This window comes from Phyllobates terribilis, unplaced genomic scaffold (assembly GCF_046119375.1).
Source record: "Phyllobates terribilis strain yellow unplaced genomic scaffold, ASM4611937v1 Scaffold_2__4_contigs__length_985480577, whole genome shotgun sequence".
Classification (NCBI taxonomy): domain Eukaryota; kingdom Metazoa; phylum Chordata; class Amphibia; order Anura; family Dendrobatidae; genus Phyllobates; species Phyllobates terribilis.
Window position 1 is genome coordinate 72,770,828 of NW_027362762.1, and position 25,323 is coordinate 72,796,150.

General features: G+C 42.7%; 1 protein-coding gene across 1 annotated transcript in view; it reads left to right on the plus strand.

Moving 5' to 3' along the window:
- Window positions 1–2,422: 2,422 nt before the first annotated feature.
- Window positions 2,423–25,323, plus strand: part of DCUN1D5 (defective in cullin neddylation 1 domain containing 5) — a 36,815-nt gene continuing 13,914 nt past the window's right edge. Inside the window, exons 1-3 of the mRNA XM_073662119.1 lie at window positions 2,423–2,559; window positions 23,805–23,923; window positions 24,012–24,100. Coding sequence (XP_073518220.1) covers window positions 23,853–23,923; window positions 24,012–24,100 — 160 coding nt within the window. The 5' untranslated portion in view covers window positions 2,423–2,559; window positions 23,805–23,852. The remainder of the gene's footprint in view (window positions 2,560–23,804; window positions 23,924–24,011; window positions 24,101–25,323) is intronic.

Genomic DNA, 25,323 nt, shown 5'->3' on the forward strand with positions numbered 1-25,323 from the left:
AAGAGATCTTTAATCCACACATATGAAGCTCATTATTCTTGGTGCCTGAACTACTTCTTAATACTTTAGGGGAACCAAACAGAATTCTTGTGGTTTGAGGGGTTGAATAATAAATGACACTCTGAATTAACTTTTAACGTTTAAAAAAAAAAAAAAAAAAAATTTGCTGCAGTGCATTTCCCACTTCCAGGCTGATCTACAGTACAAATGTCACAATGCCAAGTTAATTCCGCATGTGTCAACCAGCTAAATCTGCAGGGGGTTTAATACTATTTATAGGCACTGTACTTAACAAAAAAGTGTGAAACAATTGAAAATATGTCTTATATTCTAGGTTCTTCAAAGTAGCCACCTTTTGCTTTGATGACTGCTTTGCACACTCTTGGCATTCTCTTGATGAGCTTCAAGAAGTAGTCACCGGAAATGGTCTTCACTTCACAGGTGTGCCCTGTCAGGTTTAATAAGTGGGATTTCTTGCCTTATAAATGGAGTTGGGACCATCAGTTGTGTTGTGCAGACGTCAGGTGGATACACAGCTGATAGTCCTACTGAATAGACTGTTAGAATTTGTATTATGGCAAGAAAAAAGCAGCTAAGTAAAGAAAAACGAGTGGCCATCATTACTTTAAGAAATGAAGGTCAGTCAGTCCGAAAAATTGGGCAAATCTTGAATGTGTCCCCAAGTGCAGTTGCAAAAACCATCAAGCGCTACAAAGAAACTGGCTCACATGAGGACCGCCCCAGGAAAGGAAGACCAAGAGTCACCTCTGCTTCTGAGGATAAGTTTATCCGAGTCACCAGCCTCAGAAATCGCAGGTTAACAGCTGCTCAGATTAGAGACCAGGTCAATGCCACACAGAGTTCTAGCAGCAGACACATCTCTTCAACAACTGTTAAGAGGAGACTTTGTGCAGCAGGCCTTCATGGTAAAATAGCTGCTAGGAAACCACTGCTAAGGACAGGCAACAAGCAGAAGAGATTTGTTTGGGCTAAAGAACACAAGGAATGGACATTAGACCAGTGGAAATCTGTGCTTCGGTCTGATGAGTCCAAATTTGAGATCTTTAGTTCCAACCACCGTGTCTTTGTGCGACGCAGAAAAGGTGAACGGATAGACTCTACATGCCTGGTTCCCACCATGATGCATGGAGGAGGAGGTGTGATGGTGTGGGGGTGCTTTGCTGGTGACACTGTTGGAGATTTACTCAAAACTGAAGGCATACTGAACCAGCATGGCTACCACAGCATCTTGCAGCGGCATGCTATTCCATCCGGTTTGCGTTTAGTTGGACCATCATTTATTTTCCAACAGGACAATGACCCCAAACACACCTCCAGGCTGTGTAAGGGCTATTTGACCAAGAAGGAGAGTGATGGGGTGCTACGCCAGATGACCTGGCCTCCACAGTCACCAGACCTGCACCCAATCGAGACGGTTTGGGGTGAGCTGGACCGCAGAGTGAAGGCAAAAGGGCCAACAAGTGCTAAGCATCTCTGGGAACTCCTTCAAGATTGTTGGAAGACCATTTCCGGTGACTACCTCTTGAAGCTCATCAAGAGAATGCCAAGAGTGTGCAAAGCAGTCATCAAAGCAAAAGGTGGCTACTTTGAAGAACCTAGAATATAAGACATATTTTCAGTAGTTTCACACTTTTTGGTTAAGTATATAATTCCACATGTGTTAATTCATAGTTTTGATGCCTTCAGTGTGAATGTACAATTTTCATAGTCAAGAAAATACAGAAAAATCTTTAAATGAGAAGGTGTGTCCAAAGTTTTGGTCTGTACTGTATATATATATATATATATATATATATATATATATATATATATATATTTATATATACAAAAATTCTTCATCCAAAAATGAAGAAATTAAAAACGTATAACATATCCAGAACTGCCTGGTCCAATTTATTAAAATCTAATTAAATCTTTTTAACCCATAAAGATAAAACAAATCACCAGAATTGCAGCTCGGTGTGCAAAAAAAGAGCGCCATCATGGAAAAGTTTTAAAAAAAAGTTTCGGGGTCTCGGAAAAAACAGTGACACAAATAAAAAAAATAAACCCAAGTTTGGTATCGGGGTAATCGGTGTGACCCGAAGAATCGTCATTATTAAGGCTGGTGTCATGCACAACACACCGGCCCTGAGAGGCTGAGGAAGAAGGTGGAGGGGGAAAAAGAAAGGGGAAAAAAATGGCTGAATCTTGAAGGGGTTAATCTGGTGAGATGATGGAGCCCGGGGCCAATATGAGGCTAAGGGGACAAAACAGCCCTAATAATGCCGCCCCCTATAATGAGCCTCCTCTCCACATAGCGCTGCTGACAGGACTTATTGACAGCTGGTGGCCATGGAAACCCCCCGCAGTGACAGAGCAGCCGAAGCAGCGTGCGGGGAGGAGACGGCGCGGTGACCACGCTCAGCCCCTGTGCGGCCGGGCAGGATAGGACGGCGCTCTGCGTGACGTCATCAGCGCTGCGACGCGCTCACAGCTCGGCCGGTTAGTGAAGCGCTGCGCTCCCGACTGAGCTGCAGCACGACCCGGAGCTGACAGGTAATAATGGCGGGGAGAGGGGCCCGGGGGATGGAGGGAGCTCCGGGGGCACTGGGGAGATGGACGGGACCTTCACAGCCCCCCCCCTCCCGGGATATGTGTATGTGACATGCACTGTGTATATAGGAGCTCATAGCTATGGGCGCCCCCTCATAGCACAGTGCTTAGACTCACACTGTGTGTGTGTGTGTGTGTGTGTGTATATATGTGTATATATATATATATATATATATATTTATTATAGGCAAAAAAATCTTTCTTTTTTTTTTGTGATTGGTCTTCATTAGAAGGAAAATTATGCAATTTTTTTTTTTATAATCTCCATTGGCAGATGCAGATTGAATTCATTAAGAATCCATCAGCGAGCTCGTTCTGACGGGTCCAATGGGAGAGTCTGTAACTCCTGTATTTGTCTTTCTCTGAGCTCCTCTCGGCAGTCCATCTATCTATCGCTGCATCTATAAAGTTTAATGCGCAGGAGAATTAAAAAGCTTGAAAAAGCTGGAAGGTGCAATGTTTTTAATGAAAATTAATTGAAAAAATATATATTCTTTTTTTTTTGCCCTAAATACAAAAAAATGAATCCCACCCAGAGGTGGCAGCCCCTGGCTGTGTTATGTTGTCACTGTTGCAATGATTCCAGACCTGCTGGGGTTTTGGTTGCATTCAGACTTTATTTTACGCACTTATATAGCGCCATTAATTCCACATTCATTGCTGTCCCCATTGGGGCTCACAGTCTGGACTTTAATGTAAATCATGTGACATTGGAATCCACTGGTACCTTTTCTGCACGTGTGCGCTTTATATTTTGTTCTTCCCCCTTATTTGATTTGTATACAGTTTAATGGACAATTCAAAGCCCAAATTGCTCCGTAGAATAGTTTGCAGCGGCAAGTCACACATTTCTTGGTTGCTGCATAACCAATGTAGCCATAGTCTGAATCCCCCCGCTGCCAAGTAAAGCACAAGTCCACTTCGTACCTTCAAAATATAACAGCTCTGACCCCCCCCCAAGGCACGGACCCCCGCTAGGTCCCTGAGGTGTCCTGTGGTCTCTGCAGCGAGACGTTCCAGGCAGCTCCTGTGCGTTTCTCGGTGCGGCCTCAATGAAGATGCACTTCTTTTGCCTCACGTTCCACAGGTGCATGATCACACTGAGGTGTGGGGCATCTGGCGACAACTCATCATCTTGCTCTTTGTCCGGTTCATGAGTAGTGTTTTGCAGTGGGGCATTGCCATTAAGGAGTACCGCTACAGTGAAGGGGGTGCATGGTCTGTACAATGTTGGGTAGGTGGTACCTGCCGCATGCACAAGACGTGACTCATCAGACCAGGCCGCCTTCTTCCATGGTCCCGTTCTGCAGCTATTGCAGGCTTTTTTGGCGGTGGACAGGGGTCGTCCCCACATACAGTGAGCGGTGATTCTCTGTGTTCTGGTTGATTCCTATCATAGCCAGCAGTGATTTTTTTGATCACTTAGTGATACAATTGTCCTTTTGGGATCAAACCTGATGGCCTAGCCTTCACCCTTCCATCAATTTGCCTTGGTTCTCCTTCCTTGGACGACTTTTTGACTCAAAATCTTCTTTTTTTCCTTGTAATGATCTTTCCAAGCGGTCTACAATTTTTCCTCTTTGTGAAAGTTGTTCAGATCCTTGCACTTTCCCATTTTTTCCCCCAGATGCCTTATTCCTTATCTTACATGAATGCCATAACAGCCAATCAGATTGCACCTTTTGTTTTTGCTTCTTATATTGACAGACCCATACAGCCAAATTTTTGAGAAGCCGACAGTCTAAAGAGACTGCAAAACAGTACGGCTGGCGACTACTCCATAGAAAGACTGCGCAGAGCTGCAGATTTTCTAATGCATAAGATTAACTCCATGCCAAAAAGGAGGAGAGTTTGGGGTGGGCTGGATGGGCTTGGCTTGCTGACCATTTGCGATAACACTTAGTAGACTTTTTACATACAGCCCCCCGAGTATTATTAAAGTCAAGTCATGTATGTAGATCTAAATGTGGGGAGCAGCGCGCACAATAGGGTGATACCCTATGGAGGGAGATTAAGAGAGTGCTGGTTACACTCACCTGATGGAGTTGTGACAGGCACAACTCCTATGAAGGCATGGAAGAAAAACAGCTGCTGCTGCCCCGCGGCTGGAAGATAAATCCTCCAGGAGATATTGGATCCAGTTGGATAAACACGTAGGTGGGCTGCGCTGCTGAAGTAAATCAATTCTTCAGAGATGATGATGATGATCATGATGATGAAAAGGCTTTTTATTAACAACGCGTTTCAACGCTGTACCGGCGTCTATTTCAAGTAAAAAATCAAATGTGTACAGCATGAGAATGGATGGGTTTTTAAAGGCCCAAAATGGATGCCAGTTACATAGGGAACACCCACAGGAATACTTAAACCAATGGGAAAATTAGGAAGGGGACGGACGTTCAACTTGCAATTTCAAACAAATTTAAAGTTGGGGTGGGGGGGGGGAAGACCATCCATAATACTGATAAAATGTAAACAGTTGAATGATTGCAATGTGGGATAAGAACCCAGGATGGGGCAGTGAATAGAAGCCACCCAGGCAACTGTGGGAAAGGGGACAAAGGAAAGAGGGGAAATGCACAAATAAATGGTACCACATAAATAAAAGACAAATTGTTGAGGAAAAGCAATTGGGGTGTAGGAGAAATGTTATTAGAACCTGGGATTTGGCCGTGTATGGCCATCAGAAGGGCAACATATAACAGAGGAGCCATCTAGGTGGATGAGGAAAAGGTGATACAGAAAAGGGAACTATACTTATAAACGAATAAAAAGGACAAGAAGTGTTGTAAAGACTGCAGTTTGGAGTGCAGGAGAAACCTTATTTGAACTCAATATGAGCCATTGAATAGGGGCCAGAAAGTGCCGCGGAAGGCATAGTGAGACTAATGGGTGGAAACTAATAAAGAAAAAAGAAAAAAAGGAAGAGTTAAAAAGGGGGGTAAAAAATGAAATGGGGATAATAATTTTCATAAATACAAAATCATGGACAAGAATAATGAAACAATAAGCAGGGAGTCATTTAAAATCAAAATTAAAAATGAATTTTCAAGAATGGATAAATTGGATCCAAAATCATGTGTATATTGATTATTTAGGATAAGACACAATTAAAAACGGGGATATTAATAGAAATATTAAAATAACAATCAGAAGGGTATTAAAATACATAAGAAAAAGGATCTGAGACCCTATGCAACGACTGTGCAGAGATAAAATAAATAATTAAATAAAAATCTCAGTAATTTCATTGAGTCCAAAGGGTTTAAGGGTGCTGATCCTGTATATCCAATATATTTCTTTTCTCTTCCAAGATTTCCATTGGGTTTGGGAGATCAAGGGAAATGGATTCAATTAGTGTGATAGAGATGCCTGTGGCATTCTTACCTTGTACCAATGCGCAATGCCGGGATAAACCGTGCTTCATGAATCCTTTTACAATATTGGAGCGATGAGAGTTAAGCCTTCGGTGTAGTGTCTGGGTGGTCCTACCCACGTACTGCAGGCCACATTGGCATTCTATGAGGTATATAATGAAGCAAGATTGACAGCTCATATTTGACTTGATAGTAAAAACTTCACCTGTATGGTTAGATATAGAAGTCTGGGTATTATGTTTAATGCTGTTGCAACAAAGGCATTTTCTCGAAAAGTATTTAAAACTCCCATTTTTTTGTGAACGTTTATTGGTGCGTGTACCACTGGGGGTAGTGTATTTCAGGCGGCTGGGGGCTAGGATGTTCCTCAGCGTAGGGGCTCGTCTGAAGGTAACCTTAGGCTGTTTAGGAATGAGAGAACACAGAATCGGATCTTTTAGAAGAATGTGCCAATTTTTGTGCAATGGGTTTCGAATGGACTCATGTGCTGAATTAAAAGTTGTGATCAAATTACAATTAAAATCATCACCTGCACTAGCCTGTGGAACAGTTTTGGGCTGGATGCACTGTTTTTGTTATAAGTTCCTAGTTTTCTGATAAGCGCGCTTGATAAGCCCTTTGGGGTAACTTTGCCTATGAAAACGCTCACACAGGATATTGACTTGTGATTCAAAATCAACCTCATTGCTGCAGTTACTTTTATCCATTGAAACTGGTTAAAAGGGACATTTTCAAGCCACTTTTTATAGTGACCGCTGGAAAAATGGATATAACTATTTGGCATCCACATCTTTAAAAAAAGTTTTAGTAATTACATGTTGTCCCTGATGAGAGATGGTGATATCTAAAAAGATAATAAAATCTTTCCCTATTGTAGGAGTAAAAGTAATCCCCCAATCATTAGAATTAAGATAAGATAAAAAAGCATGAAACTGTTTGTGGATCCCCTTTCGAAATAATAAAAAGATCATCTATAAATCTCTTGTACAGAACAATGTTGGCATTGTATCTGGAATTATTTATATACATTTTTCTTCAAAAACGCCCATAGATAAGTTTGCATAGCTTGGGGCTACCCTTGTCCCCATAGCTGTACCACAGTTTTGATGATAAACATTATTTTGGAACTTAAAAAAATTATTTTGTAAAATAATATCCAAATCTTCCAGAATAAAAGCTTTGTGTGGTTTACACAACCTTGCATCTTTCAACAAAAATAGATTGATACAATGTAAACCAGTGTTGTGTCTGATATTAGTGTATAATGAAGTGTAATAAACAAATATGAATATTCCCAAATTATGCCCTGTAAAATCCTAATCAGATGACCAGTCATCCAAATGACTGGATAGGCTTTTGACATGAGTTTGGAGAATAGTGTCAAGATAATAGGATAAATTACTTGTAAGTGATCCTATCCCAGATACGATTGGTCGCCCTGGAGGGTTCTCAAGAGATTTATGTATCTTTGGGAGGTGATACATGAATGGTATGTTTGGATCATTAGTAGTCAAGAACTTTTTTTCTTTCTTATTTAAAACACCCTGTTAAAAAGCTTTAGAGATGAGTTGGGAATGTTTGGACACACCTTCTCATTTAAAGATTTTTCTCTATTTTCATGACTGAGAATTCTACATTCACACTGAAGGCATCAAAACTATGAATTAACACATGTGGAATTATATACTTAACAAAAAAGTGTGAAACAGCTGAAAATATGTCTTATATTCTAGGTTCTTCAAAGTAGCCACCTTTTGCTTTGTTGACAGCTTTGCACACTCTTGGCATTCTCTTGATGAGCTTCAAGAGGTAGTCACCGGAAATGGTTTTCACTTCACAGGTGTGCCCTGTCAGGTTTAATAAGTGGGATTTCTTGCCTTATAAATGGGGTTGGGACCATCAGTTGTGTTGTGCAGAAGTCAGGTGGATACACAGCTGATAGTCCTACTGAATAGACTGTTAGAATTTGTATTATGGCAAGAAAAAAGCAGCTAAGTAAAGAAAAATGAGTGGCCATCATTACTTTAAGAAATGAAGGTCAGCCAGTGCGAAAAATTGGGAAAACTTTGAAAGTGTCCACAAGTGCAGTTGCAAAAACCATCAAGCGCTACAAAGAAACTGGCTCACATGAGGACCGCCCCAGGAAAGGAAGACCAAGAGTCACCTCTACTTCTGAGGATAAGTTTATCCGAGTCACCAGCCTCAGAAATTGCAGGTTAACAGCAGCTCAGATTAGAGACCAGGTCAATGCCACACAGAGTTCTAGCAGCAGACACATCTCTACAACAACTGTTAAGAGGAGACTTTGTGCAGCAGGCCTTCATGGTAAAATAGCTGCTAGGAAACCACTGCTAAGGACAGGCAACAAGCAGAAGAGACTTGTCTGGGCTAAAGAACATAAGGAATAGACATTAGACCAGTGGAAATCTGTGCTTTGGTCTGATGAGTCCAAATTTGAGATCTTTGGTTCCAACCACCGTGTCTTTGTGCGACGCAGAAAAGGTGAACGAATGGACTCTACATGCCTGGTTCCCACCGTGAAGCATGGAGGAGGAGGTGTGATGGTGTGGGGGTGCTTTGCTGGTGACACTGTTGGGGATTTATTCCAAATTGAAGGCATACTGAACCAGCATGGCTACCACAGCATCTTGCAGCAGCATGCTGTTCCATCCGGTTGCGTTTAGTTGGACCATCATTTATTTTTCAACAGGACAATGACCACAAACACATCTCCAGGCTGTGTAAGGGCTATTTGACCAAGAAGGAGAGTGATGGGGTGCTACGCCAGATGACCTGGCCTCCACAGTCACCAGAGCTGAACCCAATCGAGATGGTTTGGGATGAGCTGGACCGCAGAGTGAAGGCGAAAGGGCCAACAAGTGCTAAGCATCTCTGGGAACTCCTTCAAGATTGTTGGAAGACCATTTCCGGTGACTACCTCTTGAAGCTCATCAAGAGAATGCCAAGAGTGTGCAAAGCAGTCATCAAAGCAAAAGGTGGCTACTTTGAAGAACCTAGAATATAAGACATATTTTCAGTTGTTTCACACTTTTTTGTGAAGTATATAATTCCACATGTGTTAATTCATAGTTTTGATGCCTTCAGTGTGAATGTACAATTTTCATAGTCTTGAAAATACAGAAAAATCTTTAAATGAGAAGGTGTGTCCAAACTTTTGGTCTGTACTGTATATGGGTGGAAATGGATCATTATGTATGATTTCGTAGTGTTCTGGGCTAGATAAAAAAATATTAAAAGCTTCTTTAATGTAGTCATCTCGATCCTGTACCGCTATACCACCCCACTTGTCGGCAGACCGTATGACAATGTTGGGGTTATTCTTAAGGGATTGTATAGCCATTTTTTTCTTGCTTTGTGAGATTGTTCTTGGAATATCCATGTTTGTTACCTTTTAATGTTTTTAAAATCATCAAGTACCAACTCCAAAAATGTATTTACAAAATGGCCTTGACTTTCAAGTGGATAAAAATTAGACTTGGGCTGGACACCAACATGAAAATCTGTAGGTGAAGCATCCCGTGGAGGTGGTTTATTTTTGTTTATGGAAAAGTGTCTTTTCAGAGTTAATTTTTTGATCAATGTATGAAGGTCAAGGAATATGTTGAAATCATCAACCGTGTTGGTGGGACAGAAAGAAAGCCCTTTAGATAGTACCGCTATTTCAGTGGTGCTCAAAGAATAATGAGATATAAATTAAATATATTGTTTGTTGGAGGGCTATTTTTTACATTTGAGTTTGATTGGGAGAGATTTTTCCTTTTTTATTGTTTTTCCCTCCTCTTGTACCCCTCCTAGATTTTACCTTTTTGTGGCTTTTGGTAGAAAAAAGTTTTTTTTATTGATGAGGGGTTTTGGGGACTAGCAGGTGCTGAAGCCGAGTGAATAGGAGGTAGAAATGGCACTGAACCCCTGCTTAATGCTTTGGTGTTATCCAAAATAATGGTGTTGCTGGTCATTTGAAGATTGTTTGTGACTGAGGGGCATTTTTCAACTTGAAGTTCTAAAAAAGTGGGGAGAAAATCCGTGGAAGTGTCGTGAACTGAGAAATCCAGATCAATATCATGGTTGCTTGGTGGAAGTGAAGTGTGTGAGAGTGGGGCAGGGTGTGGGTTCAGGGGAGTTGGTGTGAGTGGTAAGAGTGATATTTCATCTGGTATGTGAGTGGACATTAGATCGGACGGGATTTGAAAGGAGGGAATGTTGGAGGCCGGAATGGGTATGTTATGTTCAGTGCGCAAATGATGGATTTTGTCTTTGATCACTTGCAAATAGTTGGTGAGGGATAGAGCAGAGGAAGATGTGATGGGATTGGCAGATTTTGTTGGAGGAATTGAATTGCCAGGAGGAGTTATAGAGGGACTTGATATGAGAGATTGATTTATTTTTTTTTTTGCATTGTTTTTTGAAATTGTATTTACTGTTTAAAAATATTCGTGAGTTGTTGGTATTGGTACGTGGTGCAATTCTATCAGGTTGGATGGGTATAGTGGTGCTGGAAGTTCTCCTTTTGATAATATTACTAGAGATGGGTGTAAAGGATTCCCACCACGATAGTCTAACCTGTCTCTAGTGAGGTTTTTTTGTTTTTTTGGGTAATCATTTCATGTTCCAAAGTGAGTATCCTAGATGTAATATTGGAATTTATTGTTTAAAAATCTTTATGTAAAGAAAACTCGGTTAATTCTCTAGTGAGGTCGTTAATGCGTGTAGGCACTTGTGATGCAATATTTGATCTTTTTACAAATAAACACTCTAAGGGTATGTGCACACGATGCAGAAATGCTCAGGATTTTTTCCTGAGCGTTTCTGCATCTCTCTGGCAGGAAAAAACGCATGCGGATTGTACATGCGGTTTCCTGCCAGGGACATGCGGAAATGAAGCGGTCTTCACTTTCATTTCCGCATGTGGGTTGACAAGCGCTTCCAAAGCGATTTTAGCATCACTTGGAAAGTGCTTGTCAACTTCACACTATATAAATCCATGCAACCGGTATGGATTTATATAGTGTGTGAATGTCAAAAAATAAATATATACTTTACCCTCTGATGGCCCCCGGTGTCCGGCTTCGTTCGGTCCCGGCTGCTGGCAGTGAAGACTTTAGGACCTTCCGACGTCAGCGTCACGTGACCCGTCACATGACTCTGACGTCAGCGAAGGTCCTTCTTCATTCAACCGCGAAGTGCGGGGAACCAAGCAGGAGCCCTGCGCGGGCCGTCAGAAGGTGAGAATATATATATTTTTTATTTTATTCTTTTTTTTTTAATGGTACCTGGGTCTGGATGAGAGTCCTCTCATCCACACCCGGGTACCATCCGCACATTAGACCGCATGAAAAGCGCATCAACATATACAGTGATGCGGATTCCATGCGGTCTAATGCAAGTCAATGGCGGCAAAAGAGCAGCGTTTCCGCAAAATTAATTGACATGCTGCGGATTTTTGACCGCAGCGTTTACGCTGCGGAAAAATCCGCATCATGGGCACAGCACATGCGGATTTCAATTGGGGAACATTGCTGCCCTTCTACCATGCGTTTTTCATGCGTTTCCACGGCGTTTACGCAACTGCAAAAACGCCGCGGAAACGCATGAAAAACGCATCGTGTGAACTCAGCCTAAAAGACCTTTCATGAATGTACTTAAGGCTATGTGCCCACGATGCTGAAATGAAGCAGAAAATTTCTGCAGCATTTCTGCATCTCCCTGGCAGAAAAAACGCATGCAGATTGTGCATGCGTTTTTCCTGCAGAATACATGCGGATTCACATGCGTTTCCGCATGCAGATTGACAAGCGCTTTCCAGGCGATAGCATCACTTGGAAAGTGCTTGACAACTAGGTCACACTATATAAATCCATGCAAACAGCATGGATTTATACAGTGTGAACCGTCAAAATTAAAACAAATAAAGCTATACTCACCCCCGAGGCCCCCGATGTGTGCAGCAGCGCTCGTTCCTGTCTGGTTCCTGGATGCCGGCATATCGCGAGACAGAGCGGTGAAGGGCCTGCGGTCACATGACTGTGACGTCACCGCAGGTCCTCAAGCGATGCCGGCATTCAGAGAGAAGCCTTCGGAAAGGTGAGTATAAACTTTATTTGTTATTTTATTCTTTTTTTACAGGTACAATGGTACCCAGGTCTGGATGAGAGTCTCCTCTCCTCCAGAACTGGGTACCATCCGCACATAGAGACGCATAGAAGCCGCTTGTAAAAATGTACAGTCGCGGTTTCTATGCGTCTCAATGCAAGTCAATGGTGGGAGTTCCGCTGCGCTTCCGCAAAATTAAATGACATGCTGCAGATTTTTGTACGCAGCATAAATGCTGCGGAAAAATCCGCAGCATGTGCATAGAACATGCGGATTCCTCTTGGGGACCATGGGGTGCGGATTACCTAGCGTTTCACAAGCGTTTATGCTGCGGAAATTCCGCAGCATAAACGCTTGAAAAACGCTGCGTGGGCACCCAGCCTTAAATGGTGTCCCATTTAGAAGTAAAGGAAAGGTCCTCAGGAAAAGGGGAGACATGTGGGATTCTGAGCCCCCTGGGACAAATATTTTCTCTCATATAAATCGCTAGGAAGCGTGCATCAGAGTTAAAGTGCATCTCTTCTCTAAGAGCATTTTCAAAATCCATAAAAAGGTTCTTAATCCTAATGTTATCCTCTTCAGTATAAGGTACATGGTCAAGAGGGTCCTCTTCAATAGAAAGTTCAAAAGTACCTACATATTGTTGAACGAGCCTTTCTCTTTGGAGAGAGCGGTTCCTGAAGTAATCCATGCTGGAAATGGAAGGTGATCCTCTCCCTGGCTGCTGCGGTCCCTTAGGCTGCTGCTGCTGCGGTCCCTTAGGCTGCTGCTGCTGCGGTCCCTTAGGCTGCTGCTGCTGCGGTCCCTTAGGCTGCTGCTGCTGCGGTCCCTTAGGCTGCTGCTGCTGCGGTCCCTCAGGCTGCTGCTGCTGCGGTCCCTTAGGCTGCTGCTGCTGCTGCGGTCCCTCACTCTGCTGCGGTCCCTCACTCTGCTGCGGTCCCTCACTCTGCTGCGGTCCTTCAGGCTGCTGCGGTCCTTCAGGCTGCTGCGGTCCTTCAGGCTGCTGCGGTCCCTCAGGCTGCTGCCGCTGCGGTCCCTCAGGCTGCTGCGGTCCCTCAGGCTGCTGCGGTCCCTCAGGCTGCTGCGGTCCTTCAGGCTGCTGCGGTCCTTCAGGCTGCTGCGGTCCTTCAGGCTGCTGCGGTCCTTCAGGCTGCTGCGGTCCTTCAGGCTGCTGCGGTCCTTCAGGCTGCTGCGGTCCTTCAGGCTGCTGCGGTCCTTCAGGCCGCTGCGGTCCCTCAGGCTGCTGCCGCTGCGGTCCCTCAGGCTGCTGCCGCTGCGGTCCCTCAGGCTGCTGCGGTCCTTCAGGCTGCTGCGGTCCCTCAGGCTGCTGCCGCTGCGGTCCCTCAGGCTGCTGCCGCTGCGGTCCCTCAGGCTGCTGCCGCTGCGGTCCCTCAGGCTGCTGCCGCTGCGGTCCCTCAGGCTGCTGCCGCTGCGGTCCCTCAGGCTGCTGCCACTTGCACTTGTATCCAAAAGAGCAAGTGGGTGATTCTTTGTAGATCTAAATGTGGGGAACAGAGCGCACAATAGGGTGACACCCTATGGAGGGAGATTAAGAGAGTGCTGGTTACACTCACCTGATGGAGTTGTGACAGGCACGACTCCTATGAAGGCATGGAAGAAAAACAGCTGCTGCTGCCCCGCGGCTGGAAGATAAATCCTCCAGGAGATATTGGATCCAGTTGGATAAACACGTAGGTGGGCTGTGCTGCTGAAGTAAATCAATTCTTCAGAGATGATGATGATGGAAAGGCTTTTTATTAACGACGCGTTTCAACGCTGTACCGGCGTCTTTTTCAAGTAAAAAACCAAATGTGTACAGCATGAGAATGGATGGGTTTTTAAAGGCCCAAAATGGATGGCAGTTACATAGGGAACACCCACAAGAACACTTAAACCAATAGGAAAATTAGGAAGGGGAGGGACGTTCAACTTGCAATTAAATTTTCTTATGTGTTTTAATACCCTTCTGATTGTTATTTTAATATTAATTTCTATTAATATCCCCATTTTTAATTCTATGTCACAATGTGTCTTATCCTAAATAATCAATATACACATGATTTTGGATCCAATTGCTTTTCTCAACAATTTGTCTTTTATTTATGTGGTACCATTTATTTGTGCATTTTCCCTCTTTCCTTTGTCCCCTTTCCCACATTCACCTGGGTGACTCACCTGTTTAATATTCACTCACTGGCTTCTATTCACTGCCCCATCCTGGGGTCTTATCCCACATTGCAATCATTCAACTGTTTACATTTCATCAGTATTAACCCCATAACGCTCAATGACGGACACTGCACGGCATCAGCAGCGGGTGTAGGTTACTGCTCATTGCCGTGCAGTGTCCGTCATAGCTTTGAGCTGGCACAGCGTGTAAACGCGATGTGCTAGTTCAGTGCCGACAGCTGAGTGGCACGAGAAGGGGTGCAGGGACCCATGCCGTCGGTCCCTGCACCCAGATTGCTGCGATCTGACTTACCGATCACAGCATGATGGAGCAGGAGACGCTGAAATTTCAGCCTCTCCTGCCCGATCAGTGCCGGAGCTCAGCGCTGCTAGTGGCTGAGCTCCGGCACGAAACAGCCAGCAGTGGTGTCTGCGCCGCCCCTGGCTGTTAACCCCCTGAATGCTGCGATCATGCGCGATCGCAGCGTTCAGGAGACAGGCGGAGGGCTGGGAGCTCCCTCTGCCTTCAGGTCGGCACCCCCGCGGGGACCCAACCGTTGCCATGGTGACCAGGGGTCCCCAGGTCACCAAGCTACAGAAAGCTCCTGAGACCAATGCACAGCATAGTCTCAGGAGCTTTCAATAGAGGTATAATGTATTGCAATGCTAATGCAAAAAAGTGAAAGTCCCATAGTGGGACTAAGTAAAAAAGTTTAAAAAAATTGTAAAAATCTAAAAAAAAATAAATATATATATATACAGTACAGACCAAAAGTTTGGACTCACCTTCTCATTTAAAGATTTTTCTGTATTTTCATGACTATGAAAATTGTACATTCACACTGAAGGCATCAAAACTATGAATTAACACATGTGGAATTATATACTTAACAAAAAAGTGTGAAACAACTGAAAATATGTCTTATATTCTAGGTTCTTCAAAGTAGCCACCTTTTTGCTTTGATGACCGCTTTGCACACTCTTTAAATGAGAAGGTGTGTCCAAACTTTTGGTCTGTACTGTATATATTACACTAATAAATACAGATTTTTAGGTAAAAAAAAAAAAAAGTACACATATTTGGTATTGCCGCCTCCAGAACGACCCGATCTATAAACGTGTCACACTAGTTAACCCTTTCAGTGAACAACGTAAAAAAAACACGAGAAACTATGAGTGAAATAAAACGCGATCAAAATGACGGATGAAAATAAAAATGGTACCACTGAAAACGTCATCGTGTCCCGCAAAAAACAAGCTGTCACATGACTGTCGGCCGAAATATGGAAAAATTATAGCTCTCTAAATATGCCCCCTCCCTTCTGAGCACCGCAGTGTGTCTAAACCACATTTAGTGTCCACATGTTTGGCAGGGGTATTATTTCCAAAATGAGGTCTCTTGAGGGGGGATTCAGGTCTTCTAGCATTTAGGGGCTCTGCATATGGAGTCCGCAAACTATTCTAGGAAAATCTGCGCTCCAGGAGGCAAATAGCGCTCCGTCCCTCCCGAGTGTTGCTGTATGGCCAAGCAGTACTGTACAGCCACATATCGGGTATGGCCACATTCATCAGAAATTATGGGACAAATTTTGGTGCCATTTTTATCCATTATCCAGTGTGAAAATCTAAATTCTGGGGCTAAAACAAAATTTTTGCGGTAAAAATGTAATTATTTTTTCCTCACTGCCCAATGGAATAAAATTCTGTGACACACCCTTGGTGTCAGTATGATCACTGCACCCCTAGATGAGTTCATTGAGAGGTGTAGTTTGTAAAATGGGGTCATTTATAGGGGGGAATCTGCTGTTCTGGCACCTCAGGAGATCTCCTAGTGGGTCATGGCACCCTCAAACCATAACAGTAAAATCTGTACTATAATATGGTGCTCCTTCCTTTCTGACCTTTGCACTGTGCCTCAAAAGTAGTTGCCAGTTACATGTAGGGTATTGGCGTACTCAGGAGAAATTGCACAACAAAATGAGAGGTCAATTTTCTTCTGTTACCCTTGTGAAAATAAAAAATTTTGGGGTAAAAGAAAATGTGATTATTTTTTTTTTTTTTTCACGGCTCTACGTTATAAACTTCTGTGAAGCACCTGGGGGTTCAAAGTGCTCTTGATAAGTTCATTGAGGGGTCTAGTTTCCAAAATGTGGTCACTTGTTGGGGGTTTCCGCTGTGTAGGCACATCAGGGGCTCCCCAAACGCAACATGGCGTCCCCTAATTATTCCAGCAAATTTTGAATTCAAAAAGTCAAATGGCGCTCCTTCCCTTCCGAACCCTGTCGTGCGCCCAAACAGTAGTTTTCTGCCACATATGGGGTATCGGCGTGCTCCGGAGAAATTCCACAACAACTTTTGGGGTCCATTTTCTCCTGTTACCCTTGTGAAAATAAAAAATTGGGGACTAAAATTTTTTTTTTTTTTTTTTTTTTTTTTTTTTTTTTTTCACGTCTTTGAACCCCCAGGTGCTTCACAGAAGTTTATAACAAAGTGCTCATCACACATCTAGATAAGTTCATTCAGGGGTCTAATTTCCAAAATGGTGTCACTTGTGGGGGGTTTCCACTGTTTAGGCACATCAGGGGCTCTCCAATTGCGACATGGCATTCGCTGATTATTCCAGCAAATTTTGAATTCAAAAAGTCAAATGGCGCTCCTTCCCTTCCCCATATTTGGTATCAGCATGCTCAGGAGAAATTGCACAATACATTTTGGGGTCCATTTTTATCTGTTACCCTTGTGAAACTTAAAAAAATTTGGTCTAAATTTAATATTTTGTGAAAAAAAAGTTAAATGTTAATTTTTTTTCTTCCTCATTGCTTCAGTTCCTGTGAAGCACCTGAAGGGTTAATAAAGTTCTTGAATGTTGTTTTGAGCTCCGTGAGGGGTGCAGCTTTTAGAATGGTGTCACTTTTGGGTATTTTCTGTCATATAGACCCCTCAAAGTCACTTCAAATGTGATGTGGTCCCTAAAAATTAAAAAAAAAATGGTTTTGTATATTTTGTTGGAAAAATGAGAAATCGCTGGTCAACTTTTAACCCTTTTAGCTCCCAAACACAAAAAAAATTTGGTTCCAAAATTGTGCTGATGTAAAGTAGACATGTGGGAAATGTTATTTATTAACTATTTTGTGTGACATATCGCTCTGATTTCAGGACATAACAATTAAAATTTTGAAAATAGCAAAATTTTCAAAATTTTCGCCAAATTTCCGTTTTTTTTTCACAAATAAACGCAAGTGATATCGAAGAAATTTTACCACTATCATGAAGTACAATATGTCACGAAAAAAACAGTCTCAGAATCAGGGGGATCCGTTGAAGCGTTCCAGAGTAATTACCTCATAAAGTGACAGTGGTCAGAATTGAAAAAATTGGCCTGGTCATTAACCTACAAAGTGGCTCGGTCCTTAAGGGGTTAAGGATGGTCCCTTTTTTTTCCCCCAACTTTAATTTATTTGAAATTGCTAGTTGAACGTCCCTCCCCTTCCTAATTTTGCCATTGGTTTAAGTGTTCCTGTGGGTGTTCCCTATGTAACTGGCATCCATTTTGGGCCTTTAAAAACCCATCCATTCTCATGCTGTACACATTTGGTTTTTTACTTGAAAAAGATGCCAGTACAGCATTGAAACGCGTTGTTAATAAAAAGCCTTTTCATCATCATCATCATCTCTGAAGAATTGATTTACTTCAGCAGCGCAGCCCACCTACGTGTTTATCCAACTGGATCTAAAGTAAAGTCATGTAACATTTTTACAAAGTTATTCAACTTTTCTGCTATCAGTATATAAAGTGTGAAGTGCAGTCCAAGCATGCACCCAACCTAAGGCATTTCACGCATAATTGCGTATTATCTAATTGGTCTGTTTTATTCCCAGCTAAAGGGAAAGTAACATCAGAAAATGCCATTTCAGTCAGGCATTTATTACAAGCATTTTTTTTTTTGAATAGAGCTCAATTGCTGGCTTTACTGTGCAGGTTAAGACTGTGTCAGCAGAGTCATCTCATTATCTTATATGAGGGATTTTCTGGCAGTTGGCATCTCTGATACTTGTGGAGGTGATACTATTACACACAAGAGACGAACAGTATGCAGCTCCCCTGCGTGTCTCTCTGGTGGGGGGGGGGGGGGAGCAGTACTGCATAACCTCTTAGTATCTTTTTACATTTACTCCTGTTTTTTTCAGCTGCCATAAAGTGAACTGTTTACTGCTTGTATCACCTGTCAGGTTCCCTTTAAAGTTACTATTGCTTTATTACAGTGGATTAATAGGGGGACTAATGAAAGTTGAGTGTGGGGGGTTTACATGTGTAAGTCCGAACTTTAATAATATAACATTAGTTATCTCCGATTATGAACACCATCAAAGTATAAAAAAAAGTCTGAAATGCTGTTTTGATGTCGTCTCGTCGGCGTAAAGAAAAATAGAAAATGTTATCAAAAAATTTTACTTGTCCAAAATGATGACATTGAAAACTACAGCTCACCCAAGAAGAAAACAAGCCCTAGCACAGGACGAATCAAAGATCTATGTGCCGGACATAGATCTCCCTGAAAATCCGCCGCCAGAGCTTGTTGTAAATGACAGAAGGTGTTACCAGTGTGAGACTTGTAATGACTGACAGTCTGCTCTCCTGAAGCTACATGTTTCACACTTGTAACTCCCCCTGTCATTTACAATAAGCTCTGGAGGCAGATACTCAGGGAGATCTATGTCCAGCCCATAGATCCTAACAGCTCATTTTCTTATTAAGAAAATGTGGATTTCTCTGGAATAAAACGTTGGATAAAATTTATACCTTGATCTAACTTTCTATGACCCACTTCACCTTATAGATGGCTGATCCTACTGACAGATCCCCTTTAAATAAGGGTTCAATTGGGGTGTGTACTTCTTTCCCCTGTATGATATTGACCAATCACAAGCATGCAGCAACATTCAGGGGAAAGAACACGCCCCATGAGTGATGCTGCTTGCTTATGATTGGTCAACATTTTACAGGGGGAACGGGAATAAGTAAATGCCCCAATTAATAACTCTTATAACTCCCACTTAAATTTTGTGAAAATTAACTCATTGCTGCCAAATACTTTCACTACTAATATCTCCATGACGGAGAGGCAAAATAAAAATATTCTGCTTTGCAGCAACTCTTACAGTTCAACGTGAAAAATGTAATGTAATATTCTCTTTAAAGGGGTTGTACAGTCACAACATATTGATGATCTGTTTTGTGGGGGTCTTCAACCCCAACCAATCACCTGTAATTGAGACTGTAAAAAGAATAGTAGCTGTGGTGCAGAACACGGCGGCCGCCGCTAAACGTCAAATGGAGTTGATGTTCCAAGTGTTTACATTCGATGGCTGCTGGAGCAGCAACAGCTGATTGCTAAAGACCCCCACACACCCAACAATTGGCTGTTATTTCTGCCGGCTCGTGGGTAATCAATATGTTGTGACCGGACAAACTATTTTAATTTGTCAATGACGAACTGTTGAAAGCCCCCACCCATTTTAATTCCCCACCCCCCTTTTATTTTAAAAAATGTTGTAAAAGGGACCTCTACATCAAAGCCTGCAACTATTTCCAATCTTTTCCCTTAAGGAGGACCTTTCACCGGTTTATTTATCTTCTACTTTGCATAGATATTAGCTTGTAAAGTTTAGATTTATTTTAGAAGTCCAAGGTGGGCGTTACCAGAGATTTGTTTTATTGTGTAGGGGTGTGTGCTTTGCCCGTGCATAATATTAACCAATAGGGATGTGTGCTTTGCCCCCTGCATAATATTGACCAATAGGGATGTGTGCTTTGTCCCCTGCATAATGTTGACCAATAGGGATGTGTGCTTTGTCCCCTGCATAATATTGACCAATAGGGATGTGTGCTTTGTCCCCTGCATAATATTGACCAATAGGGATGTGTACTTTGTCCCCTGCATAATATTGACCAATCATAAGCAGGAGGCTCATGCAGGGGGAAAAAGAACAAGCGCTGATCTCTGCTAGAGCAGAGCTTGGCGTCTGTCTGGATTGTGGATAATGCCCACCACCACTATTGCTCACAAAGCCAAAGGTCTCATTTCACAGTAGGTTATTTTCGACCCCTGGAGCCGATTCATTAAAACTGGGGTTGCACGTGCCAGTCTTTAATGAAGAGGCGTGGTGGAGTAAGATGCGCCAAATTCTTTTTTTTTTTTTTTTCCCTTAAGTGTTTTATGTCAGAGAACAGTTTGCTGAATCGGCCCCCATGTGTGTAACAGATCCCACACCAACCTCACCAGGGCCAATATAACGGGCAGATGATTGGCGGTAATGGTGGCGCGTCTTCTCTATGTGCTGCACAGTGCTTTCTCTCTTGGCCGTAGTAACACGGTGTTGTGTAGGAGCGTCTCCCTCCTCGGTCCCTATAAGCCCACGGTCACACTGTGTGCTGCCGTGCCATCAGTTATATGCCGCACCAGCCAAATGCTGGATATAAAACCAATGAAGAGGGAATCATCGGAGTCCTGTCATACACAGATAATGAAGGTGCAGGACCTGCTCACTATCCATCCATAGTGGCCTTTATCCCTGGGACATTGTCTGGTTTTGTTTTGTGAACATTGTGTCATTTAGCCGCCAGCGCAGCTGTGAGTTCCTCCACTTCAGGAAAACGCTGGCGGAGACCTGTCACTTTTTTTCTTTCCGTTGATGGACCTGTGTGAGGGCTTGTTTTCTGCACGGTGAGCTTATGTTTCTATTCATACCATTTTTAGTTACATTTTTATCTTTTATATTGCAATTTTTTAGGTCTGTGCGGTGATGAGAAAAAAAAAACCGCAATTCTTGTTTGTTTTATTTTTTGCTGTTTACCATGCAGGTTAATTAAAATTTTTTTTTATTTTTATCTGATTTTTACAGACACTGTAATACCAAATTTATCCTTTTTTTTCTCATTAGTTGAGGTAAATGAAGTGATTAAAATTGTTATATTTTTCATATATACAAACTTTATTTTCTTTTTTTCTTTTTTTTTTTTTTTTTTTTTTCTTGCATTAGTGAACTTGAGCCTGCAATTACTTAATCACATGTTCTATATCCTGCAGTATTACTGTACTGTAGTATGTAGATAAAGATGGCAGCTTCACTCTGTGCTGGCGCCACCCCCACTACTAAGTATTGGCTGCATTCTACCTTGACACTTTGAGGTTAGCCAGCCCGGGCAAGGTGGGGGGCGGCAGCCAGCCCGGGCAAGGTGGGGGGCGGCAGCCAGCCCGGGCAAGGTGGGGGGCGGCAGCCAGCCCGGGCAAGGTGGGGGGCGGCAGCCAGCCCGGGCAAGGTGGGGGGCGGCAGCCAGCCCGGGCAAGGTGGGGGGCGGCAGCCAGCCCGGGCAAGGTGGGGGGCGGCAGCCAGCCCGGGCAAGGTGGGATTACAAGTGGTCCTTTGAAGTCATCCGGAATGCCGATGTGACCCTCGGTGAAAATGAGTTTAACACCCCTGTTTTATGAAGACCATCCACAGACTGGGCTTCAGAGGAAGCCTGAAATGTCCCCCTTGAGGGGGTCTTCAGCAGGCACCCAGCTGCCATGACAACTCATCGGCCCCACGCATTTGGGGATGATCGTAGCTGGTGTATACCCCTCACTGGTAATTATTTAGATGCCTCTCTCAATGATTGACAGCAGCGTTTAAATTGTTAAACAGCAGCGATCAGAGCAATCCCTGGTCATTCTGTTACATCATGATGATGGCTGTGTGTCACAGCCGGCGTCTCCCATGTATGGTGCGGGCTCCACCTTCGTACATCATTTCTTGGGAAGGTGTTATGAGCACCCGTGCATCCCATTTATCATTGTTCCAGCGCGTTTTGGTGAACACACCTGCCCTGACGGAGCTATTCATTTTAAGAAGACGAATGGAGCTTCTATGGAGCACAAAACTGTGATGTTTACTTAGTCTTAGTGATGTTTACTGGTTCTTTCAGGGGTACAACTCTCCTCTGCCTCCCGGCTTCCTGCTTCGCTGGGGGTCGTGCACTCCTGAAGACTGACAGTTCGGACAGGCAGCATAGTGTCGCCGCTGGACTGTATTTTCTCTGTCGGGCTGTTGAGAGAGGCAGCTTTGCAACATACAGTCACCATGTGGTTGCATAAATATACACACCTTTAAACTAATAATTTGAAGTTCATTTTGAATTTATGGCAACATTCAGTCTTTTTGGGTAGGAGTCTCATTATAGCCATCTAGAATTGGCAATCTTTGCCTGCTCTTTCTTGCAGCAGCTCCACGTCAGTCCTATTTACGAGGGCATTTCCTGTGTACAGCGCTCTCTTTGGGTCATCCACAGTTTTTCAGTTGGACTCAGGTCTGGGCTCTTGGCTGGGTCTTTCAAAAACTTTGATCTTCTGGCGAAGCCATTCTTTAGTTGATTTGGAGGTAGTCGAAGGGTCGTTGTTGTGCTGAAAGGTGTAATTCCTCTTTATGTTCAGGTTTTTAGCAGAGCCCTGAAGGTTTTGTTGCAAAATTGACTGATTGATATTTGGAATTGTTCATAAATCCCCACACATTGATGAAAGCCCCAGTTTTAGGTGTCAAAAAAACAGCCACAAAACATAATGCTGTCTCCACCATTCTTCACTGTGAGTATGGTGTTGTTTTGGTGATGGGCATTGTTGACTTTGCGCCCAACATACTTTTTTGAATTATGGACAAAAATTTCATCCTCCGCATCATGAAACCATAACATGTTTTCCCACTTGCTTTTAGCAAAACTAACCGGCCTTGGATGTTTTTCTTTGTAAGGAAATTCTTTCATATTGCCACGCTACCCCACAGGCCATATGTATGAAGAATACAGGAGATTGTTGTCACATACAATACATGACCAGTACTTGTCAGAGATTCCTTCAGCTCCTTTAATGTTGCTGTAGGCCTTTTGGCAGCCTCCCAGACCGATTTTGTTCTGGTCTTTTCATCAGGTTTTGAGGGACGTCCAGTTCTAGGTAATGTCACTGTTATGCCACATCTTAATCCACTTTTCATGACGTATTCACACTGTTCCATGTTAAATATAATGCCTTATAAAAAAAATTTTTACCCTTCTCTTTACTGATACCTTTCAACAATGAGAACCCTTTGCTGTGTTGTAAGCTATTTATGGAGTCTGGATTTTACTGTAAAATGCAACTGAAAATTTCAGGATAATCCTAGAACAGAAACTTTATATGGGGATAATCAGAATTGCTGTAAATGATGGCAGCCGTGTATTGACTACTATGTAACATGAGCGTAAATGTGATTGGCTAATTCTGCACACAAGCACATCCCTAATTATAAGAGGTGCTCACACTTATGCAAAAATAAAATGAATTCAGTTTTTCTCAATGGATTTGTACGGATTATGGCTGACGTTAAAGGTTGAAAAAGTTTTGAAATTGTTTGTTGTTTTTATAAATGACACAAGCCTGGCATTTTAACAGGGGTGTGTAAACTTATTTGTTTTGTGTTTTTTTTTTTTTTTTTTTTTTTTTTTTTTTTTTTTTTTTGCAGCCGTCCTGACGGTATTTCATTATACATCATTCATCGCCTTCTGGAAATATGCCTGTAAAGAAAAAGAGAAAATCCTCCTCTTCTGAAGAAGTCAACATGAAGAAATGTAGAATATCTAGGTGCGGGCTAATCCTCTAGAGCTGTAATCCGACCGCAGCTTCATGGCTGTGACTGGGAATTCATTCTCTTCTTTTACGTTTCTCTCAGTTACTGCAGGACACAGACACCAAGTAGAGTGATAAGCGAAGATCTGTTCTCTAGCAAGAAGTGCCTGGCGTGGTTTTACGAGTATGCCGGTCAGTATGGTAGAATATGCTCTGTGTTTCTTCCCCTCCACTGCGGCCAATAAGAGTGGGTTATTCCCACACCCCGCTGTACTATTACAGCACCGGCTCAGGAGCGGTGTCCGCACGATCGGCAGTGGGTGCCGACTGGGATGTCGGTGATCAGCGGTAACACCAATCTTTAACAGTAATGATCGCGCCATCTATCATTTTACAGAGGGAAAGCTATAATCTGAGCCTTTTTTTGCATACATGAACACGAATGTCTGAATGAGGCTCAACAGTGAATACATTTTTATCTGGAATCGTATTTTCCTATTTCTAGGTCGAAATATTTCATACTTGGCATAACCTTTTTTTTGTGTGTACACTACCAATTCTCCTTAACCCTTTCACGACCTTGCAATTTTTCTTTTTTCCTCCCCATAACTTTTTTTTTTTGCCGTCAATATAGTTTTGAGGGCTTGTGTTGTGTTTTGTTTTTGTGTTTGTTCTTCTGGCCTTTGTTTAAGTGATTTAGGGTTATGCGTAGGGTTGTTGTACTGAATGATGAAATATCTCTTCATGTTCAGGTTTTTAGCAGAGCCCTGAAGGTTTTGTTGCAAAATTGACTGATATTTAGAATTGTTCATAAATCCCTCCACCTTGACAAAAGCTCCAGTTTCAGGTGTCAAAAAAACAGCTTTTAAACATAATGCTGCCTCCACCATGCTTCACTGCGGGTATGGTGTTATTTTGGTGATGTGCAGGGTTGACTGTGTGTATGTATTTGTATATGTATGTGTATATATATATATATATATATATATATATATATATATATATATATATATATATATATATATATATATATATACACTGCTCAAAAAAATAAAGGGAACACTTGAACAACGGAATATAACTCCAAGTACATCAAACTTCTGTGAAATCAAACTGTCCACTTAGGAAGCAACACTGATTGACAATCAATTTCACATGCTGTTGTGCAAATGGAATAGACAATAGATGGAAATTATTGGCAATTATCAAGACACCCTCAATAAAGGCGTGGTTCTGCAGGTGGGGACCACAGACCACATCTCAGTACCAATGCTTTCTGGCTGATGTTTTGGTCACTTTTGAATGTTGGTTGTGCTTCCACACTCGTGGTAGCATGAGACGGACTCTACAACCCACAGAAGTTGCTCAGGTAGTGCAGCTCATCCAGGATGGCACATCAATGCGAGCTGTGCCAA